At 37.7% G+C, this 21,303-nt stretch overlaps 1 protein-coding gene across 5 annotated transcripts in view; it reads left to right on the top strand.

The window, feature by feature from the left end:
- Nucleotides 1-21,303, top strand: part of WDPCP (WD repeat containing planar cell polarity effector) — a 155,868-nt gene that overhangs the window by 38,098 nt on the left and 96,467 nt on the right. For 3 of the 5 annotated variants that reach the window (XM_075413344.1, XM_075413345.1, XM_075413343.1), the window contains exons 2-6: nucleotides 12,612-12,696; nucleotides 14,407-14,451; nucleotides 15,378-15,428; nucleotides 17,936-18,006; nucleotides 18,257-18,316. In XM_075413344.1, coding sequence (XP_075269459.1) covers nucleotides 12,636-12,696; nucleotides 14,407-14,451; nucleotides 15,378-15,428; nucleotides 17,936-18,006; nucleotides 18,257-18,316 — 288 coding nt within the window. In that variant the 5' untranslated portion in view covers nucleotides 12,612-12,635. Of the gene's footprint in view, nucleotides 1-12,611; nucleotides 12,697-14,406; nucleotides 14,452-15,377; nucleotides 15,429-17,935; nucleotides 18,007-18,256; nucleotides 18,317-21,303 lie in introns of those variants that run through there. The other 2 variants (XM_075413347.1, XM_075413346.1) reach the window with 2 other exon arrangements.

Raw genomic sequence — 21,303 nt, forward strand, 5'->3', positions numbered from 1 at the left:
ACGGGCACTGAGCTCAGAAAGGGGAGGAATTAAAATCTTCTTCAGGAACTTCTTAAGAAGCCATATAGTCTCCTAAACCTTAAACAAAAAGGGAAGCAAAATGTCCCTTGAGGCATAAGTGTCCACGTTTTTATTGCACCTGTATATGTTGATATGCTTGTAGTACAGTATTTGTATCGAGGGCTGCTGGTACTGCTATCTCCATTTTTACATACACATCACGAAGATGGCTTCTTCTCAGAAGGCAGTGTTTACATTGCAAGAACACGTGGAAATAAATCGGTGAATCTCCCTAACATCATATGCCCTAACAACTTTGGAATTTAGTATTTACATATATATTTAAGTAATATAAATTTCAACATCAGTGGTTGTGCTTTGTGAAGCTGACATGCATTGTTGTATAACTAATTCGATTCAAATTCTTCCAAGAGATTATACAATACGTATATATGCTTCTTTTAGCCATTGAAAGATGTACATTTTTTCATTAGTACCTGGACTGTCTAGTTCATACTCGAGTCATTTTTTTTCTAGTTTGGGAGTAGAATCTAGGCAAAAGTAAAACGTCTTTCTTAAGCATATCAAATAACAGAATAATTGGATATTGTGAACATCTTGTTCTTTCTATATAAAATTTGGAGCTTCTGAATGAATACACAGAATGACTGGTAGTGTGTTAGTTGTTTGAAGATATTAGGCATTGCAGGTTATGTCGTGTTGTTTTGAAGGGAATTGTTCATGGATTTTCAAAGAGATTTTTAGATTAGACCTATGAAAACAATGTAATAAGGTACGAAAGAATTCTGTAATATAACAGTTTCTACAATGCCCAGCAAACTTTAGCCCTAATCTGATAAGTGTGTTTGGTACTATTCTTGTGCAAACCATAGTAGTACTGTGATTTAAAACAAAATGTTAGTGTATACACTCTGCTCGCTAGGAGCTTGGACCAGTTGACCCACTAGTGATTTCTCCTCTAAGATGAATGATAACAGGATCTAATTTTAAGTGACAAACCTGTTTAAAATTAGCTAGATGGATTTTTCTGTTGGTAGCATATTTGAGTAGCTGCTGTAAATCACTGGTTGAGTTCAGAACTGGTATTTTGAAATTAGAACCAGACAGGTAACAACGACTGGTTAAATGAAAACAGAGAGTCTGCCTAATCTCATACTTTAGTAAGCTAAGTACTTCTTCTGTTATTATACTTTATAATATGAACAGATTTTGGAGGGTTGATTCCTTCAGTAAATGTTGCGCATATTAGCAAGAGCTGCTTTGTATTCTTTTTTCCAACAAGTACCATAAATCCATCAGTTAATGATGGGACTAATGCTAATAAGCATTGTCACGAAAAGAAAGGATAGATGACCAAATATACTGGATACACTAACTCATGACTAAATATAGTAAGGATGCACATATTTTGATTATGTCAATTTTGTCTCCTTCAAATCTGCCCACTAGGAAAACAAAAACCAGTATGCAGCTGGACAAGTAAGACAGTAAGCCTGAAGCCAGATAGTACATCGCCAGTATTATCTAGAAAAATAGATGGTCATTTCTATGGAGAACCAATTCACATTTCTCTCCATAATTCAACTGCACATTACGAAGATGCTGCAAGCTAGCTGGTTGTTTCTAAAGTATTCAGAGTTGACTAAAAGTCCATTTTACATTTAAAGAAGATTATAAAACATAAAATGTACAAATTCCAATGGTGCATTATTTTACAGAAATTAAGGACTACTAGTCTATGCCAACTAGAAATTAGAGCAATCGCATATATTCTTTCAAGACATGAAACTGGGGTTGGTGAATGGAGTTACCTCTACATCAACGTCAATATCTAGCGTCTCAAATAATGATACTATATTTTTTCCACTTTTTGAGGCAGATGAAGCTGATCATGAAGTGATATCTAACAGTTTTCATCCAGTGGTGATGGTGTTATTAGCAAAAGGAAAGTCTTCCTCGAGAAGTGTTGGATGATATCCGTTATCTATGTGGTTTCTTGTCAATCCTGAAACTCAATTTATCTTTACTATGGATACTCAGAATTTATGGGGATGGTGCTGGCAGTTACTAAATCTATTGTCTTTCTGTTGTAGGACAGGTTTGAAACCAAAACTTTTAAATACTGGTCAAAGGCCACCGCGGGTTTCTTATTGACAGCTTGTCTTACTCTGCTCACAAAATAGGTAGAATGAAGCTGGACTGAGCTTTCAGCCCTTGAAATGCTTGTGTTGGCACTGTAGTCAGTTTAGGTCCCCTACATAGTCAGTGGAAAGAGATTCAGCCCATCAAATTTTTCTTTTATGCCTATGTTCTTGGACAGCACTTAACCACTGTGGTAGCCAAAAACTGTCAATGTGGCTGTCCATCTTAGAGACAGCAGTCTGGCAACCTGGACACAAGACAGGATTACTTTGGATTCTTCGTCAGCAGATTCAGAAAGACCTCATCCCATTCGGCCGCATTCGGATCAGTATTGCTGCCAGAGATGTGCATGCTTAAAAAGAGAAGCTCATGTCCTGAGTAAGCCGGTGAATTAACTGACCATATCAAGTTAGTTCTGTTTGGCAGGAAAAGTTTCTTTTGGTTTTGGTAACTGGATCATTTTTTGTTGTAAGAAATACTCAGTTTTGGCTTGATCTTTCTCCTGTCTTTCTCTGTCTCTCCCCACCCCCAGCCCCAACTTGCTCTTTGTCTCATACTGTGGACTGGACCAGTTTTGTTTACGTTTTTTAAGAGAGTGGATTTCTGAAACCAGGTGTACTTGTAGACCAAATGTTTTACTCTCATGGCTGTCCTAAGAGTAGTAGGGTAGTTCCTAGTTCAGTATTAAAATCTGTGTACATTTTGTTTTATATATGACCCTACTGCTCAACAGTTTCAAATGTGATTATGAACATATTTAAACAAATGCATTTTTTTCTTCAAAGTTATTTTCTCTAATGCATATCTGTGTAATTAAAACACAACATAAACTATACTGTAGCATTACAATCAGGAATTAATTATTGCAACATGAAATTTTCATTTTTTTGTCTTTCCTAACTGCAAAGGTGAGTATGGCTTAAAATTGAAAAAATATTAGTCCTTTTCATAGAAACCTGTTTGAAGATCATAAAGGAGTACAAAAGAAGAAAAGCTTTTTGTTTGTGTTTGCAATCAAATCTTTCTTAAAAGGAAGTCTGACACACAGGCATTGTAGTTTTTTTTAATATTACATTGAAGAAAGCAAGATACGAGTCTCACTGGATTAACTGGAATTCAAGTATAGCAGAAAAAAACATATTGAAAAATAAATGCTCGCAAATAGGCACAGTGAGTCTTGCCAATGGCTATTCAAAGGTAATTTTCAAATATTAGTGAAGCTTTATGTATTGTTTGCCTAATTTATTACCTGCCTCCAAACAAAACAGAAGAAAATAGGTCAATGTAAAGAAGCTACTGAAAATTATTTAAATGGCAAAACATTCTGAAAAAGAATACAAAAAAATACATTTAAAGATGTTGTAGATCTAAAAATAATCAACCTGCTTGTTCTAGTAAATTTATTCAGCTCATACAATGTACTCTGAAATATATTTCTATTTTTAAAGACAGCTTGCAAATTTGCAAGATTTGTAAATCAAATCAACATGTTTGCCAACGTGCATTTGAAAATTCTTTAAACAAGTACTCGGTTAACATGCATAGTATAAAATGTTAAAGGCAAGGGCTGTATAGTTCAGTGAGAAATTTGTTGGTACAATACATAAACAAAAGGAAAACTAAATAGATGTTCATACTATATTATCAGTGTTGTACTTAAAAAAATTAACTGACATCCTCACAGATCTGGTTAGTAGTTTGATAGCTAAATCTGAAATACTGCATAAAAATACAGAAGAATCTTACTTGTTTCGGTGCAAGTATAGTTCAAATTCAGATTGAACTATGGTTAACTCATTGCCTTGGTCTTAATTACTGTTCTGATCACTGTTTATTTGATAGTAACAGCCCATCCTGCAAGGCCAGTTGATGAACTGAAATGCCTATGCATAAACGTGTAAGTGGGAAGAAACAATTCAGATCTGTTGTTGTTGTCTTCAAAAGCACTGCTGTAAACCCATACATTTACATAATTAGTTTCTGATGTGAACTGGTATTCTCAGTTTAAACACCTGCTGATATAAACCTCCTTCCTTGCAAACAGCAGTTGCAACAATGGTAGGGCAATGGAGCAAGGACTCTTCCTGCTTGAATAATTCACAGGTCCTTTCACCTTTTGATGCTCATTTCTGCTTAGCTTATAAAATAGAGATTTTGTTATCTTCTCTCTTGGCTGACAGTAAGAAATCACTACTATGAAGTTTTACGACCTACTGACCTTTAGTATTGAAAAATTGGTTTATTTACAACAACAATCACTATCTAAAAGAATAGCGTAAAACAGTTTGACATTTAGTACTTCTGTAATTACCTTATGTCGTGTCAGCACTGGATATCTGTGGTTTGGATCACTTATCTACTATCTGGTTTATATAAAGGCCTTCAGGGTCCTTATCAAAATGTGTATATGAACTTTTCACTCTGTGAAGTAAAAACCTGGGTCAATTATGTCTATTTTCTGTGACCTTCTTAACTTTTCACACCCACTCTGCCAGAGAGTTGTTATAGATTGTAATACTTGCCTGCAGTATCAATTGGAGAATGATTTCTAGTTTCATTAATGTTGTCAGAGGTGTGGCTGATACGTAAACTAAGTATCTTCTTGACAAATGTCATTACCTCCCTCAAATTCATTCTGCTTCACTGTTGTTAATCTTATTATCTGTTCAGTTAATCAATAGCTGTCTTTCAAAAGAGTGTACCAATAATATATTGGAAGTGCGTTTCTGAAGGTAGGAGAGATGGTAGTGTGGTTTGAGCAGCAGGCGAGAATTCAGTTTCTGATCTTATCATCTACTTGGGTGACAACTCAGGAGAAATTGTGCCTCAGCTTTGACACATGAAGAAGCAACAAGTTACCCCCATATAGATTTCCTGTAGTATTTCTGCACAGCTCTTTGTACTTCAGCACCCTGTATCTAGCAGATAGAGTTTTAGTTCAGATCTCAGCGGGTGAACTGGACAGCTGTCTCTCAGCAACAGTTCACATCCTGAACAACGGCCTGCATGGCTTTTTGCCCGCATACAGCTAATCTGTTTTAAAATGGTAATATCTCAAACACTGGTGCTTAATATAAATTAAGTCTGGCGGCAGTTTTTTATGGTTACTATTTAATGACATGATCCTACTATGAGCTTTGCCTTGGTTGTAAAGGAGACCATCACTGCAGAACCAGTTGCAAGACTGGGGCCTTCATGTTTTGAATGCAGTTAAAATACTTGAGTATAAATGTATTAAGCCCAAGATAATTGCACGAGAAGTAACCTTAATTGATATCAACTGGAGATAAAACGTTTCTTCTGTTTTACAGCATTTACAGAATTTCAGTGTGCTTAGTATGTATCAAATAGTCTTAATGTTCTTAAGGAGCTATATGTATATTTTACAGTTAAATGTGTAAATATCTTGAAGTATGAAAACTCAGTAAATATAACTATTATTGCAAAAAAAGAGGATTATTTTCAGACTTGCAAACCAATAGAACAAACCTCACAAAAATTAATTCAATGGAGCATGATACAACTTCACAGCTTATGGGAATAAATTTACAATGTATAATTTTCATGCCAGAATTCTTGAGTTATCAGATAATGTATTTCCTTTCAATGATTATTCTGCAAGCCATATTTAGGCCTTTCTTACAATAGAAGCTTCACTGTGTATTTCAATACAGAGTGCTCTTCTGTGTTGTTCACCCATCTACAAGGTAGTTTTCCTATTTAGGTTGGGGAAGTTAGAATAAGCAAAAGAATTCGCTTCATTCAGGTCTTTGGCAAAACAGTCTGAGTCATCGAAGTCTGAAGAGAAAGAAAATAGCATCTGAAGAGAGAGAAAGTAGCAACAGTAAATATTTGCCTAGAGTAAGTCTAGCAACAGTAAATATTTGCTTAGAACTTAAAATTTGTGATAACTGAACAATTTGCCATTTGTGTTAGCTGAAAATATTCTTAAACCAATATTATAATATGAATTATTATGCACTGAGTAGGTTTATAAGAGCATGCCTGTATTTCTACTTCTTAAAATCAGAGGTTGGTCTTATGGACAGGGGACCTGATTTTCAGTTATACTGCAAAGTGTACACTTCTTTTCTCAGTGGAAAAGGGATTTAAAGGAGAAGTAAATAAATACAAGAATAAAGCCCACTGTGCTACTGAAGATAGCAAAGATCTCAGGCAAGGAGTTTCGGTCCCAGGAGTAGTAGTTGTGAGGAGGACCTGACCTAGGCTCAGAAAAAGTAGCTGCAGACGAGGAGGGGGTCTGAGTTCAACAAGCATCTAAGAAAAAGGGAAGAAAAAGATGATGAGCACTAACCTGCTTATAAAGGGGAAGGTGAGATACTGCAGTGATGGTCAGGGAGCAGAGCAGGGTTGGTGATATTCCAGTGGCCCAGCTGCAAGAGGTCTAGCCATGGGTGCCAACACAGCAGAAGAATGGGGACTACCAGCTTGTAGCTGCCATTGCAGAATTAGTAACCCATTTGATCCAGATTGTATCAGGTCAGTCTTTTGCTCTGTGTAGCCATGGCATTTTTGATCTGATCATGACTGACAGAATAGCATTCACTGTTGTGGTTAACCACAGTCTTACTGTAAATAGGACTCCAACCCTGACTGCCATTTGTTATGCACTGCAGAGCTGCTATTATGATACGTGTATCTCAGACTTTGCCAGGGCAAAGTGAAAGATGAAGACTAGAACCTCTAAGTATGAGAAAATCAAGTTAAATTCCCACAATTAAATGAATGAAACATTTAAGAATGAAGTGAGAATAGCTTGTTTTCTGCATAGGTAATAGAATTGCTAACCTGTACAATCCAAAGAAAGGATTGCACAATGGGATGGTAGATCAAAATGTCATCTTGCACCCATTTAACTTCTAACCAAATTAAAACTATGCCATTCTGTGCTATTTCCACAACGTCTTAAATCCAAACATTTGTGACATTTAAAATTGTGGCTAAAAATTCAGAGCTGATCTTACCAATGGACCAATTGAGCCAAGGCCTTAAAACCTGATCAGACTCCTATAGTCACTAGATTTCTACACAGGAGCAGGAAACTATTCACACATACCTGTTTGCATGATTTGCTCTAGAACATTTGGGCCAGTGTCACAGATGAGAAGTAGCCTGCTTACTCTCTTGTATGTATTAGTGAGAAGCAAGTATGTTTGGCAATGTCTGTATGGCGATTTGTTCAGCAAACAACAGAACTAAAGAAATTCCAGTGATCTCCCCCTGCCCAGCTGATGTGTGCTTTGTGCTTGTCTGTTATGCAGTAGTGGTATAGCCAGTGTATACAATATATATCTTTCACAATCCCCACATCTGCCCCTTTTCCCCCATCCACTGCAGTCTCAGACCCCCCACACTTTTCCCTACAACCTGCCATCTTTTCTGTCCCCTCTCCTGTCCAGTTCTTCCCAATGTTTGCAGCACTCATGGCTGCTGTGCTACCACTGTCTTTCACAGGCTACACCCCCTTTGTTAGATCTTCCAGCTTGGCAAGAAACAATGTGCTCCGACTGGGCTAGATCTGCAGATTCACCAAGAAAAGTGATTAGGGCTTGAGCCACCCCTGCGTGTCACTCAGTTCTGGTACTAAGACAGTTTTTCCTTGTGCCCACCTGCAGATTTACACAGCATTTGCAGGAATTACATATTCTCTGAGAATTTATTTTCTGAGAAAACAGATCAGAAGATTAGATTTAGCTTGATCAATGGATTAAAAATTTAAAAAGGTTAGACTGACACACAGACATAAGCATAATTTTCTTAAGAAAACAAAATTATTAATTTGCATATATAAATCTAGCAGTTTCCTTTAATTGCTGTGCTGCTGACTTTTGGTAGAATAAATTGTAGATATGGAGGAAGAATCCGGATTGTTTCTGCTTAATGCCAGAATACAAAATGAAGTTTTACAAATTCTCATGATTTTACTGAGTTTATTTCTGAATGTGTTTATTATATGTCAAAAGAGCTATGGCTTCATACAACTGTAAGAAGTGGAAGCCTATCTTGTAAGATTGGGAGAATGTTTTGCAATTATTATCTATGAGAACATGACTGAGAAAAGATTTTACCAGTCTATGTTTAAATGAATAATTACAGTAATTTTTAAGTTGATGTAGCCAAAAATGTAAAAGACAGTAGCTAAACTTTATTTTACATGCTTTACACAACGAAGTAGTTGTATCAACTTAAAGCATACAGCAGGTAGCTACTGATCTAATGCACATAGTTCGAGCTAAACTTTACCTTACAAGTAAAGTATTACGTTTGTGAATGATATCTGTGCTGCAGGGAGGTTCTCTCCTTGGTGAAGGAGAAATTGGTCATGAAGAGGAAGAAAAAACAGACAAGGATTTCTGCTCCAAATATTATATCACAGTAACATAGAATAAGTTGTAGGATGACTTGATGCCTTACCGTCTTTGTTGAACATTTGGTGTCTGAGTTACAAATCAGACACTGGAAATGAGCTGTAGCGATGCTAGAGATAGGACGTTAACACTGGAGGGGTGGAGGAAGGGAGGCAGAACTAAAATTTAAGGTAATCTGTTCTGGAATCTATAGCTAGTAGAGCTATTGTGTCATTAATCTGAAGTCAAATGAAAAAATACATATTTTTTTCTGAATTAGAGTCTATTGTGGCTATTACATTTTCTATTTTTCGGAAAAAAAAATTAGACCAGTGGAACAGGAAAGCAATCTGGAGTAGGAGAAAACAAAAGGGCAATTCTTACAAAATAATTCCCGGTATAGTATTTTTTGCCAAGAAAGTCTGATACCGTGTGAGTAGTCAAAATGGGATTCTTTAGCATTTTCTTTTATTTGAACGTTTTGTGGTACATCTGCCCAAACCCATGTCTGAAGTACCTCGTCTAGTATGTGTACATATGTTATTGCAGGAGCTTTGTAACTTTGCTGTGGCACAGAGATACCTGCTTTCTGACTAGCTTTGTATTTTACCTTGTTTCTGCTCCTAGGAGTGTGTCCCAAACTACAGCAGTATTTTGGAGGATATCCCCCTTGTTTATAGCTCTTTTGCTAGGAACGCTGGATTTCTGGCATAATGTTGGTCAACCTTCAATGGAATAGACAGATAGTCATCAAACGCTAGCCTGTAGCCTGGCAGTTACAGCATTTACTCTTAGAAGGTCACTTGGGATAGTGTTGTGACACCAAGCCGTGCCTCTGGGATGTAAACTCCAAAGTTCAGATAGTCTGCTGTAGTTAGCATTTCCTATTCGCTAAGTGTTCTTGGGATGAACTCACATCGGGAGCTGGGCATTGCCTTTCACAAGCACCCTACTCTCACAGGTAACTCTATGGAAAGAGGAGAAATACAATATCACTGCCCTGAATCACTCATGCAGTGCATAGTTCCTAATTATTTGGCACAACAGCAGCTATATTGAAGGTGTTGGAGTGGACCATAGATATCAGTTTCAGCATTGTTGATGTTACAAAAGTGGCCAGATAGTTATTTTCTATATCAGTGGTTAAACAAAGATTTACTAAACTGAGGATATTTTTAAAACAAAGGACTTCTAACGCAGATACTGGAGCAGGCTAAACATTGCAGAACATCTCCATTTGTCAGTAAGCTTTTGCAACCACAAAAATATCCCTGCCTATTTTTTGTGAAGATATTGTGAAAGCAGACAGTCAGTGTTGCATGAGCCAGAAAAAGAACCAGCTATTAAATTGAATTCCGTTCTTACCTGAACAATAGAGTTATTTTATCATTTTTTTTCCCAAATTCTACTCAATTTTAAAGAGGGAAGGATGAAGTCCTTAAAGCTCAATGGGAGGAATTTTTGTATTTTTTCATACCTGCCTCTTTGCAATAGCAGGGCCCAGCTCATGTCGTTAAAGGATCATGGTAAATTCTGAGAAGCACTTTTCGAAGACAGAAAGGTCCCTTTGTCGTCATCATCCTCATCCCCATTGTGTTGGAATATAATGATGTGGTAAATGGTAAGATGTAGTTGCATAACTCTGAAATTTAGTGTGTATTCTTTCAAAAGGAACTAAAGAAAGAATAATTCCTCTGAACAAAATACTCAGATATTACAATGCCGTATGTTGTTACAGAAGCAAATTTTCTCCCTCTCTTTTTTTTTTCCTATAGACTATAATTAAACTGAAGGTATTTCAGATTAGAATGTTGTTAGACTGGATCAGTATTTTGGGGGCAGACGGCCATTTTCACTGGCACAAGAGTAACCAGCATTCAAATAATCAGCTACTTTGTGGGTGCTCAGAGTCCAAAGAAAGGAAGAAGCAAAAAGCTAAACTCAAGATTAGAATAACTGACAAAATCTCTTTTACCTTTTTAAGGTACATGGAGAATTTTGCTTCATCTAGGTTATTCAGTGCAGAACTGAAATGCAGTTCTTTAGAAGTCTTTGGGTTCTTAACATTTTCCTACAAACTTTCTTTTTTTCTCTTTTTTGAGGGCAAACTTTCTGAAAGTACGTGTCTTGGACACTGAGTATTTAGTGCTCATTTGAAAGCTTTCTTCTGTTTTTTGGAAAGTTCCCTCTGTGTCTCTGACACTCAGTGAAAAAATAAGGACTTGAAAGTCTTCTCTGATCTGTCAGTTTGGAAGGCACACAGCAGCATTAAAACGGTATGGGATAGCTTTGTATTCAATAGGAGGACACAACTAAAAGGGCCCGTGGAGCCTACACACAAGAGCTTTGGAGTAATTTGGGGAATTTATGTTAGATTATTTGCCATGCCAAAGTTTCCTAGTCTTATCTTGTCTTGTGGGCAGATGTGCCTTTTCCCAGCTGAACAGATCATCTGCCAATCAAAGGTTTGTGGGGTTTTATTTTAGTCAGACCATGATAGGATTTTGAGAAGTTCACTCAGTTTGATGACTTCCTTTTAGTGAGAAATTCTAATCTAGGATCTATGGACCTTGGGGAATGCAAGTTTTGATTCACTTGCTAAAGAAAGAAAGTAAAAAAAGAGAAAACGAATAAGAAAATTATAGTGTACAATCCCCTTTTACTGTAGTCCACATTAAAAATTAGTGGCTGCCCTCATCCATATTTATACCAAAAATGGTTCCCATGTTCAACAGACCACCATGCTACTAATCTCCTTGCATTTTTTTTCCAAACCTCATGCTTGTCCAAGATGAAAGTATATTCCATTTACTAGATGTGTGTTGTGAGCTTTTTTTTTTTTAATAGAACCATGGGATTTAGTAAGTCAGCAAGACTTTTTGCACATTTGGGGATCTATGTAAAGAAAATACTATTTCCACTTGGTGCTATTTCAGTGGATTAGGCAGTGCATCGAAACAGATGCACTAGGTTGAGTGATAATGCCTCAAGGTCTCATAGCTCTGCCGGGACTATGATAGCTTCCTTGATGCTCCCTGAGATTCTTGCACATATTTTTCATCACAGCACTCTTGACGTAAACGTCTGATACTCTATGTGATAGGAATTTGGCAATCAGCTTGTAATTGGTTCGTTATTTGGATGGCACTATGGGAAAGGAAATTAAGAATCCACTTCAAAAAAGAAAAAAAAGTTCCAGTACAGTACCATACCAACAGTGGTCCTTAAGTGTGCTGTATTTATGTAAACTCCCCTTCCGAGGACAGCTTTAAGTGGATCCTTGGGTTTAGCACATGAAGTGAAAGCAGTTGGTCTGATGGCCGGCTTACAGCTACAGCACTGCTGGAAAGTACTCGGGGAAGTCTGTTGGTTACTGAATCTCAGAAGACTCCCAGTTCTGCTTTGAAACACAGCGCATCCTCTAGTGGGAATATTCAGACAGATTGTTCAAAAAAACACAGCAAACAGTTTATAACTGTGGTCAATGTACATAGTATTTTGAATCATATTTTTATATGCTTCACATCTGTTGTTTTGTCAGTTTTAGTTGATTTAATGTAAGTGCTCTTTTTTAAAGACATCATTTTTTATATTTAGTACTATAACTAAAGTCTCCAAATATCAGGTGTTCAAAACTGTTTCTTGACTATATTGACACTTCCCAATATACAGTGTTTAAAAATTTTGGGCTGATAGTCAAATTCTCCTATCTAAGCCAGATCTTTAAGTAGTGGCTTCACTTTTGCATATGTCGAGATAATAAACATACAGTAAAAATAGATTATAGCATGTAGATGAGAACCATCAAGCACAAAGTTACTTACTTTAGTGAGAGCGGCTGTAAATTTAAAATGTTGATTTGTCTCTGTATATGATGTATTTATAGACACATATACATTTCTTATCCTGTTCTTTCCCATGCATTATTCATTTTACTGCAGTCAAAAACTACAACTTACATATAAGAAAATATCATTGGTGCTAGGTTCTTCTAGCACTTAGCTTCCAAAATACATGGCGTTTCACTGGTGATAGAAAGTAATTAATTTGCTCGTGCATTTTTTCCTCTTCTTTTGATAGTGCTAAGGCTCCATCTGCCAACAGATGTCTTTCTGCCTGACTGAGATGTTTCTGTGGTCTTTGAAGACTAACTTACGTATTGGAGGTGAGCTGTTACCTGTTATTAAACAAAACAATGAAGCTTGTTGATGAATATTAAACTGATACAAAATTTTGAATACCCAAATAACACGGTTTTTATACTAGGAGGAAGAAATTCCCGCAGCAATACGATGTTTGAACTTGGTCACTTTCTTTGCTTATCTCGTCATAGAACTGGAGCATCCTTTCAAGTAAAAAATGTTAATATTATATTTAATGGGATGCATTTTTCGTTTTAGGAAGCTAAGTCCTACTTGACTGTAAGCTTCAGTTTAATGACTAGTTTGGGTGAATGAAGGTCTGTAGTCAAGTGATTTGCAGAGGCATTGTGATTTGTACTTTGCATGAAAATAAAAAATTACTGCATGTTCTGGGTATTTTGCATGATTACTTGAAATTTTATACTTACAAGGATATCTTTATCTAAATTAATTGATTGTTCTAGGAGACACACGACTCATTACTAACCATGTAGAAATTACCTTCATTCATCTTGCCTTGCTATTGCTAAAATATCATACTAAAAAAACCACACTCACTGGTTTATAAGTGGACCATATAAAAATATTATTTGTGACACTTCATGCCAATTGTAGTGTGCAGTACTTTTGTTGAAGTATTATTTTGAATGTTATTGACAATTCAATTGGATATGAATGAATATTTATTTGAATGTTATTATTCAAATATTGACTCAGTATGTCTTGGCATCCCATCTTTGTGTGAGAACTGTTCTGTAACAACAGTAATATAAAAAAGTCAAAAGCTGTATTTCATAGAAAAGTCTGATGGGTTAAGTAAACACGTAGTTGTGATTTATTGTAGTTGAAGGCGTACTGTGGCGTGCTGTGCCTGTGTTCCGCCTTTGACCTTCTTGCTTCCTCTCCGTCCGTTCATTCATTGCTTACAAACCTCGTTTAAAATACTGAGGCAGCAGGGGAGGAGTGCTGCCTTGTTTTAAAAGCTGCCTGCCATTGCAGTGCCTTCCTGCATTCCTCCGTGTAAGGAATTTCTCCCCATGCTATACCCCTCTCCAAGCTTAGGAGATGGATGCGGTGTCAAAATAATTATTTTAAAAACAATGCAACTTAAAGCCATACTTAGGTCAGCTTTGTGGATGTTGCCATGGCACCTTTGAGTGTTTACGAGTCGGCCACATCAGGAACTGGCTGGGGCGGCTTGTGGTCCCAACGGACCTGAAATGCCCAAATTTCTTTGCCGTGGGCACCAGGTAGACGGTAACACCTGTAGATTAAGAATATTGGATCCTTCGAAAGAGCAGCTTCAGGAGTTTGTGAGTCTTAAAAAAATCCGCTTGTCTTTAGCTCAGCTGTGTCAGTCATCAGAAAACATTTGTTTGAAGGTACACTTTTCACCATGATCCTTACCTTTCCTCATGAAAGAAGGCAGAAGATGCTAATTAGGAAGGTGGTAAAAGTACTTTTGCGTGTCGGCAGCTGGAAGAGAATCAAAGTGTGTGTGGCGGACGTGACAGCTCCAAATAAATGTGAGGACCTGTCACCTCCTCCTTCAGCCGTTCCTTGCTGGTTCTGGAAAGTCCTGGGGGTGTCCTGAGGGCGCGTGTTTACACTGCCGCCTGTGTTTGAACACCTGACGCGCTGTTCCCGCCAGCGAAAACTGAGATGCTGGTGAAGCTGAGCTTTGTTTCCAGTGCCACATCCGTAACAACACGTGTTTGCGTTCCATTGCATAGGTGAAGATATGGGGATCCACCAGTACTGTGACAAGAGGGAACCAGGTAAAACGTGAACAGCGGTAGCTGAAACTAAAGGAAGCTTCCGGGCGTTCCATCTTTGGCACCGACTGCTTGCTCTGAGAAATGCCGCTCCGGATTCCTGGTTGCGGCGCGCATCCGTGTGTCTGCAGAGTGGGGAAGCAGAGGAGGAGATCGTCGCCCCGGGCTTATGTCGGGGCGTCCCGAATCTTTTTAGTCCGCGGCAGAAAAATACCGGGAGAAATTCTTACATAAAAAACCACTTTTATGTCATTAAAAGCCTTAGCGGCATTTTTATATCCTAAATTCTAGTGCTTTGTACTCCGTGCAGCCCAACCGCCGCGCTGACGTGGCTGTTGGGGACGGTGCGGGGCGGTGCGGGGCTCGGGCAGCCCGCGCCGGGCCGCAGCGGCGCGTCGTGCGGCCAGCAGGGGGCGTCGTGAGCGCGCGAGAGCGCCGGCCCTGGCCGTCCGCGTGCCCGCAGGGTCTCCGAAATGGCCGCTGGGGAGCGAGCGGTCGGTTCTCGGTGTCTGATTAATCCCGTTACTCCCAGGAGTTTCACGGAGAGGTCCGCTGGGGCAGGGTAGAGGCTGCGCGGGCGCCCCGCCGGCCGGGCCCGCGGTGAGCGCGCCGCTGCCGGCGTGGCTCTGCCGGCAGACTGGCTCGGCTCGGCTCGGCTCGGCTCCGCTCCGGGGCTCGGCGGCAGCTCGCTTCGCTCTCTGACGAGACCGGAGGCTCGGCAACGCCAGCCCACCTGTTGGCTGCGTAAGCCTTGCTTTCACTGCGAATTTAAGATATGTGCCTTATGAGGTGAAAACGTCGGGGTTGTCTTAATTTTGTGTAAATTTCTGTGTCTTATCAAACTGTATGAATCTTCTCTCCAATATTAATACTTGCTGACAGCAGTCATAAGGATTATCATTCATCTTTTCACCCTTTTTTTCCTTTAGCGTCACAGATGAAGCATGGTTACTTAGAAGAGAAGCAAAAGGTAGCAGAATGTAAGGACGTTTTCTGAGTGTCTTGTTACAGTAAGATCACATTGTTCATTTGGATCGGTGATGCCCCTGGAAAAGCATTAAAATAACCTCAGACCACTTCCAGTGTAACATTCTGCACATGCTGTCTAAATCAGAGAGTCACAGAACTACACAATACAAAACAATTGATAAGTTGTTATTATTCCTTCCTTGGTATATTTGCAATGTGTTTTTTTTGTGTGTCACTAAGTCTGGTGTGGTGTATTGCTTCTCAGATCCATTGTCAAGGGGGGGGGGGGTCACAAAAATAATCACAATCCGGATTTTTGCTTATGAAATTTACTTCGTGAGCAAGACACATTTTCCCAGTCAGCTCTTGAATTGAAATACCAGCTGCCTCAAAACTGAAAATTATGACTGAACTAACTTCAGCCAGCATCAGATTCCAGGTTAATAAGCAGCTGCCTTTGTAGAATACTTTTAACTTTGAATCATTTACACTGTTCCTGCCTTATTTGGTTAAAAGCCATTTCATTTTATGCTGTCCCACAGCAGTACTGTGACAGTTAAAGATTTTTATAGCAGTACAACTTTTCTTTAGCTCAAGTTTTACAACTCCTGCATAGCTATTATTGCTCAGAGCATTCATTAATATTCAAACGTTATTACGTGACAACTCTAAAAAATCTGATTGATATTCAGACGACTTCACAAAGTAATATGTATGCTGTAAGAATTGCCTTAACATTTTTATCTTATCATAATGAAAATTCACGTGGAATTATGCATGCGTTTGAAGGCAGAATTTATTCTGGAAGGGTAAGTTATTTGCAACACCATCAGGTGCATTTGGAGCAGGGTGAAGTCCCGTTGGGGATGGTATATAGGTGCACGCAGTCGTGTGGTAAGTCTACACCCACTGTGGAGGGTTGTGTGTCAGAATCAATATAGCTCTGTAAAGGTGGGGAGGTGAGAAAGGGTTCGAAGTAGGGAGGAGCATAATAGATTTACATCCCTTGTGCACTGTGTGGCATTGTCGTACAGACACTGCCTGTATGGAAGGGGAAGCAGGCCCAGATAAACCCCATGATACAGAAGCCCAAACTGTTATCTTTTATACGTGACATGCAAAAGGAGCACAAGGTACTGTACCTTGTAGCTGTAAATATAGGCACAAAGCACTGTATAGCACATTTCTTAGAGGGGCGCTGGGCAACTTTATTCACAGCTGCTGATTTGTATACATAGTTTGGTATCTGTACAGGCAATTTCCCATTTTGCATATGTGGATAAATATTCCAGTATTTATGAAGGCACCCATTGAAAATGTGATCTTACATGCCTAATTAATATTGTCATAACAGTTCCACCAACAGTGGCTTCAGTCCAATAAAATACAAAGAGAAGTTGTATGTTGGTGTGCTCTTTTGTTGATATATGAAATCAGTCATTTTTTCACTCTGTAGCACTTCTATTGTAAGCTCCTTTTTGCGGGGAGGTTTAAACACAACTGTTAAGTCATTCAGTCTGGAAGCTGGCATACAAACTGACAGCTTGCAGCTCAAAACTTTTCATCGGGTTTCCTTTAAATAGGCTAGTTTTTAAAAAGACAATGTGTTCTAGTTTCTCATGGTTTTTATTGTATACTTATGAACAGAAAACTGCTCACTTCTAAATGATGAAATTTCACAAGTTATTAGAGCCTGATTCTCAGCCATGAAACAAGCCAATTACTAGCAACTGCAGCGGAAGCTTTGCCTCCTGGTTTCAGGATTAGTGTGTTAGGCCAGAATTTTCACAATGGTTTGCTGAACAGTAATAAATTTGTTAAAGGACTATAGCAGTCGTGCAGTTTCTTGTTTGCTTGACCTGGCGGATTCTTCAAACCAAATTTTCAAGAACAAATCCTATGAATAATGATACTCCACAATATAAGTTGTGGCATTCACAACTGCCTGTTGTTAATACCTCTGTATATGTATATATTTATGCATATATATTTTGCAGACACGTTAGTGCATGCTATTTGAAATTAAGCAGTGAAATGCTAGTTCAAAAGAATAGTATCTGTTTAGGATTTGATAACTTGAATCTGAGTTAACATGCTGAATGCGAGATGCTTGCTTATTGCAAGTACTTAGCAGCTGGGTAAGACATTACATCCTGAGAGCTTCGTACACAATTGCCATGGTGAAGTCATGGTGAGTGTGGATATTTCATGCTAACTGTTCCTGCAACAGAGCCTTTCAAAAGGATATCATTTGACAATAGAAACCAATAGAAACAATAGCCATTTCGTTCCAATTACGGGTAAGTTTTATGTTTAAGGTAACGCCTAGAAATCTTAGTTTTGTGTTTCCACAGAAAAGGAAGCCTAACTTGAAGAACTTTTTTAATATTATATATAAATGTATGTTTGTCCATACACACACATGCATATATATACACACACACGTATCTATATCTGTACACTCATCTATATATACACATTTCTCTATCTTCTGTTTTTTTATACTTTTATTTGCCAGCTCGAGATTATCCTTGGATACTGAAAAACAAGCGACCAGACAAACTGCGAGATACACTCAAGGAGGTAGAGGTATGTTTCAGAAAGTTTCAAGTACAGCAACATATAATCTGGTTTTCAGACCTCTTTCAACAGCTTTAATTTTCATAAAGATCCAACTCTCCCAGTGATGATAAATGTGCTTTTGTCTGGCAGGCTGTTCTAAAACAGCTGCATCTTTGTGTGGCATGCTTCATCTATAAACTTGAAAATCAGAAGTATGTTAACCGATAGTGACAGTGTGTACTGCCAACTCCTCTCTCTGTTTTCTGTTGTCCTTTAGGACTTAATGCAAAGCAGACAATGTGTGCTGAGCAAATGGAAGAACAAACATATCGGTCAGGTAAAATGTTTTGACAGGCTCTTGCAATGTTCAGTCAATGGAGCCGAACAGTCATTCAGTGATTGATGCAATAGTGTTAAAATGTTAACTAACACAGAAAATCATTGGATTTTTTTAATGTATGGGCTCTTATTACCTAGATTATGTTTATTTAAATTTCTAACCTGAAATAAATGCTGCAAAACAAAAATCTAGTTTTTATCAACAAGAAAAATTACATTAAAGGCCCCTGATTCTGTGAGATTATTATTATTCAGGGAAACTGAAAGCATCCTGTACCTCAAAATAGCAGGCTAAAGGAGCAGTTCAAATATATAGAAGGTCTGGAATCTGTGTTATATTACATTTTTGTATCTTAATTGGTCACAAATCTTTTTGCTTTGTGCTTGTGTAATATGGGACGGAAGCTATATCTCTAAAACAGCTAGATCATTAATCAAGTTATGGACAAAAAATATTGCAACATGTGGCACACATGTAGGTATGTTCCCTGTCTATAGAAGTTCCACATATTGTATACAAGAAACAGCTTTTCGCATCTTCATTAACAGTGAGCAGTAGGGTAGGTGGGAGATCTGAACATGATATGTGCTCTAGCTCCTTAATCATGCACTTGTTCTGAAAAACACATGAAATGTATTTTACAAGTTTCTGCAGTCTTCATTGTTCGTGAGGATTGTGCATCGTATTTGAAGCTGTTTTGGCAGTGGGAATACCTGTAAATATTACTAATACTGTTTCTAAAAAGAAATTTTGTGTTCTAAATTTTATGCTTTTTCAGATTCATAATTTTTTTCTTCTAATTCAACTAGTTCCAAATGTGTGTCCGCAGGATGACTATTAAACGTTCAAACATTTACAGCTGAAATTCCAGAAATGTCTTTAAGAATAGCAAAATTTTTAAATACCTGACATACCAAATAGTGTATAGTCTTTTTTATATCAGTAATAAAGATATTATTGTCTAAGCTACATTTGCCTGTCAGATCTTATCGCTAGTAAATGTACATCATTCGCGTACAGATTACATAGTAGGTATCTGTGAATGTTATCTTCTAGAACTGATTTAAATATTAATTGCATGCTAATTTAGGTGACTCATTTTTTTCTGTTATTATTGTTCTGATTAGGAAAGGAACTTGTTTAAGAAATACTGAATCAATTAGCCACAAGTGTATTCATCTGCTTCCCAGTTTGCTGCCTCTTCATTTGCTTTCCCCGTCTGTTCTCCCTCTATGATTTTCCTTCCCCTCCCATCTACCTGCATCCACCTGCATTCCTTACCAATACGTACTTTGGAACAATGAACTACTTGCCAAATTTTGATCGTCCTACTTTTATAATAGAACACCTTTGGTTGACTATCAGTTCTGTGTAAAACTTTTTCTTTTTTTGACTTAGCATCCTCTAAGTAGTTTCAGGCTTACATAAGTGAAATTGTATTTGTTTCCTTTTTGTTTATTTCTTGTACAAGATGGGAAAGAAAAGAGATGGATGTGTTTATCTTAGTATATTAGGTCTGGCTGTATATTGGAACGAATCATGTAAAGGGCTAGCTTGATAAATTGAGGGGGTTTTTTAGATTACTTTTTAGCCAGAGTAGGAGTGATAGTATAGCTTATAACATAGCCAGAGTTAAAGTTATGGGTAAAAATAATAGTCATTTCCCTGTCCTTAAATTCTGCATTTGGTTTCTGAATCACAAAACAAAATGTTTTTTTTATATAAAAATGGCTGATAAATGAAGTCTCCAGCAGGGTTTAGAATGTTCTGCCAAAACAATTGTGTTATTCCACTTTCTGTCTTCCTGAAAATATAAACTCTCCAACAAATGAAAATAAAACAGAGAAAAATTAATAATTTGGGAGAGTCTAGAACAGAAAAGCTGTCTTCTATGAATTTTTATGTCAAACTGCTGCTCATCCGTCTTTGAGCATTTTGCAGGAATATCTGGAATCTCCCTTTTTGATACAAATGTTCTGAAGCTTCTGGAAAAGATGTACTCTTTTTTTTTTTTTTTTTTCTTTTTTTTTTGTTCTAAGAGACTAATTAACTGTTTCAGCAGAAAGTGCTTATCATCATAGCACTACTGTATTCGCATGCTATTTTGGATGGATACCAGAGCAGCTGATAGTGGAAAAAGAGGAGTCCAGGTTTGCATGAACTTTCAAGTGTAAAAGAAAGCAACATGTCAGACAAACAGCATGGAGAGCCTGTAGTGAATTATCCTGACTGGTATAATATTCAATGATTTGGACTAAATCTGAGTATGTGGTTTAATTATAGTATCTTTTTCATAGCTCTTTGTTTTTTAGTAGCAATATAATGTAAAATCATTTATAGAAATTAAAATATTGTAACTCAACAGCCATCACATTTTTCAGTAAATATTGTATGTATTTGAATCTGCCGTATCTGTAACTGCACCCAGAAGTTGTAATAACAATGTGCTATCCAAAAACTTGATGGCTGTTGTACCTTTAGCAAGATCGAACAAATGGGAAAAAATCTGAAAGGGGGTACAATGATAGCAAGACTGTAATTTAAGAGAGTAGTGTCATTTCCCTCTGATTTTGTGAAAAAGAAGCATAGGACTGCTGCTAGTGTGCCTACTGGAACCTAAACATCACTATTCCTAATCCTTCATTGCTTCCTCCAGCACTTCCAGCTTGTAACTAGCCCACAGGCAAAAACTGGGGGCTATAACATGTCTGCTAAAAATAAGTGCGCTCTCATGTTAACTGTTTGTGCGCAAATGACTAGTTAGACTTCATGCATGTGCCTCAATGAAAAAGTCTAGTTAGTTTACATGCAGATTGTCTTGTCCATTCTATGAATGTATTTCTCAAAATTGGCTCTTCTATATGAGTTTGCCTAGAACTAGTATAATGCTGGCCCAGCTTTCTACCTTTCTTAATGTTTCATTTTATGCATCAAAATTTCTCCTATTACTTTTTCTTATACAATCTGTGCATTGGAAGTTTTAT

This window comes from Opisthocomus hoazin, chromosome 2 (assembly GCF_030867145.1).
Source record: "Opisthocomus hoazin isolate bOpiHoa1 chromosome 2, bOpiHoa1.hap1, whole genome shotgun sequence".
Taxonomy (NCBI): Eukaryota; Metazoa; Chordata; class Aves; order Opisthocomiformes; family Opisthocomidae; genus Opisthocomus; species Opisthocomus hoazin.